Source organism: Cucurbita pepo, chromosome LG07, assembly GCF_002806865.2.
Source record: "Cucurbita pepo subsp. pepo cultivar mu-cu-16 chromosome LG07, ASM280686v2, whole genome shotgun sequence".
In the NCBI taxonomy this organism is placed as follows: domain Eukaryota; kingdom Viridiplantae; phylum Streptophyta; class Magnoliopsida; order Cucurbitales; family Cucurbitaceae; genus Cucurbita; species Cucurbita pepo.
In genome coordinates this window covers 2,362,363-2,364,189 of record NC_036644.1, presented here as the reverse complement: position 1 = coordinate 2,364,189, position 1,827 = coordinate 2,362,363, and the positions used below count along the sequence as shown (strand labels likewise).

Below are 1,827 nucleotides of genomic sequence, written 5' to 3'. Positions count from 1 at the left end.
TGTGGCTTGTATAATGTGCCACGTCAGCCCAGCCCAAAAAATTGCAAGAGCGAAATTGTTGCGGGCCATTCCCATTCTGAATGGAATGGGTTTCTTCCAAAAGAGATAGGGCCCAATATTTATTATTATTTTTTTATGGTTTAATATTTTTTAATTATGCCTACAAATGTTTTCTCTTTTTTAATTTTTATATTATTTTTAATTTTTTTAATTACACAAATAATGTCCCTCACTTATATATCCATAATTTTTTTAGTAAATGTGAAAATCTAATAATTTCAACACCACTTAATAATAAAAATATTTAATTTTATATTTTAACTGTATTTTAAATATATTTTTATTTATTGTCACGTATTAATGATAAATTTACTCGAAATAAAAGTTGAAAATTTTGCAAATTTTTAGAAATTGGGTAAAATTTAAAGAAAACTTTAAGGAGCTGTTGATTTTTGACGTCATAATTGTAGGAACCAGCTGGGTGGCGCCGCCAGCAATCCATAGAATCAACTTTACTTATGCCACGTCCAAACCCCATACTATTATTTTTTTTAATTTTTTTTTCTTCATAATTTACAGAATAAAATCCAAATTTACGAAATTACCCTTTCTACTATCATTTTCAAAATAAATAAATAAATAAATAAGAACAGAGAACTACACAGAGGCAAGACACGTCACCTTTATTACAACAGAAGAGACAGAGTTTATGATATTCATATATCCTTAAAACACAAAACAAAAGAGCGTGAACGATTTACACATAAACGAGTTGAGAGACGGCGAACTCAGGGACACTTGAGGCGGCCGCCGTGGGTGGTCAAGCTGGCGTAGCAGGGGCACATATGGTGGTTGCCGGAAGTCCCTGGCGGAACGCAGTTGCACCGCTGACAGCACGTCCCACACGCCCTATGGCACAGCCTCTGCCTCGACGACAGCCGGCACCTTGCAGCACACGCGCCGCCGCAGTCTGGAACCAAACCGTTCAACTCGGATAAATTGCAATAAATAAAATAAATAAATTAAATAAAATAAAATTAAATTATAATTACCCATTTTCTGAGGGCTTGGGGAGACCATAGCAGCTCCAATGGATTCCACCTGGAATTAAAATAAGTAAATTATGAGATTTTGGAGATTAAATTTTAAAAAAATTAATTTAAAAAAAAATGGGTTTGGGTTTTACAGAGTGGAGGAAGAGGAGAGAGAGGAGGAGGGAAGCAATGAGAGCTTTGGAGGAGATGGCCATTTTTGGAGATGATTGAGAGAGTGAGAGAGGGGGTGGTTTTTATAGCTAAAGGCTTTGGCTTTGTGGTTCAGTGAACAGAGAGAAAGGGAATTTTATTTTATTTTATTTTATTTTATTTTATTTTTTATTCCTTACTTTAAATATTTTTATTATTTTGTTGAATAAATTAAAATAATTTTGGCTCCTTTAAATCATTACATAAATGGAGATACCAACTCTCGAGATGGAAGAGATATCTCACCGATTAAAAACTAAAGAATTATAAATTTTCGGTAAGCTACAATTAGCGTTTTCAGGTCATTTTAACCCAAGAAAAGGGTTTAAACACATCTTGATCAAGTTTTTGATGGATGTGTAGCAGTGCGTTAATAGGTTTCGATTAGGGTGGAAATCACCCGATAATCTCTAATTTGACTCAACGAAGGGTTCAAACACATTCCGATCAAGTTTTGGATTGATGTGTAGAGTATTTTGATAGGTCTTGATTAACGTTGAAATCACCGGATAATCTCTGGTTAGCGTTTTCAGGCCATTTTGGCCCAATGAAGGGTCTAAATGCATCTTGGTCAAGTTTTGGA

The 1,827-nt window shown here is 34.3% G+C and overlaps 1 protein-coding gene across 1 annotated transcript; it reads right to left on the bottom strand.

Moving 5' to 3' along the window:
- Window positions 1–644: 644 nt before the first annotated feature.
- On the bottom strand, window positions 645–1,295 carry LOC111798811 (snakin-2-like). The gene is made up of 3 exons (XM_023682145.1): window positions 1,187–1,295; window positions 1,053–1,101; window positions 645–970 (listed from the first exon to the last, which is right to left on the bottom strand). The coding sequence occupies exons 1-3, from the start codon at window positions 1,247–1,249 to the stop codon at window positions 789–791; spliced, it is 294 nt and encodes a 97-aa protein (XP_023537913.1). The 5' UTR covers window positions 1,250–1,295; the 3' UTR covers window positions 645–788.
- Between the last annotated feature and the right edge of the window lie 532 nt (window positions 1,296–1,827).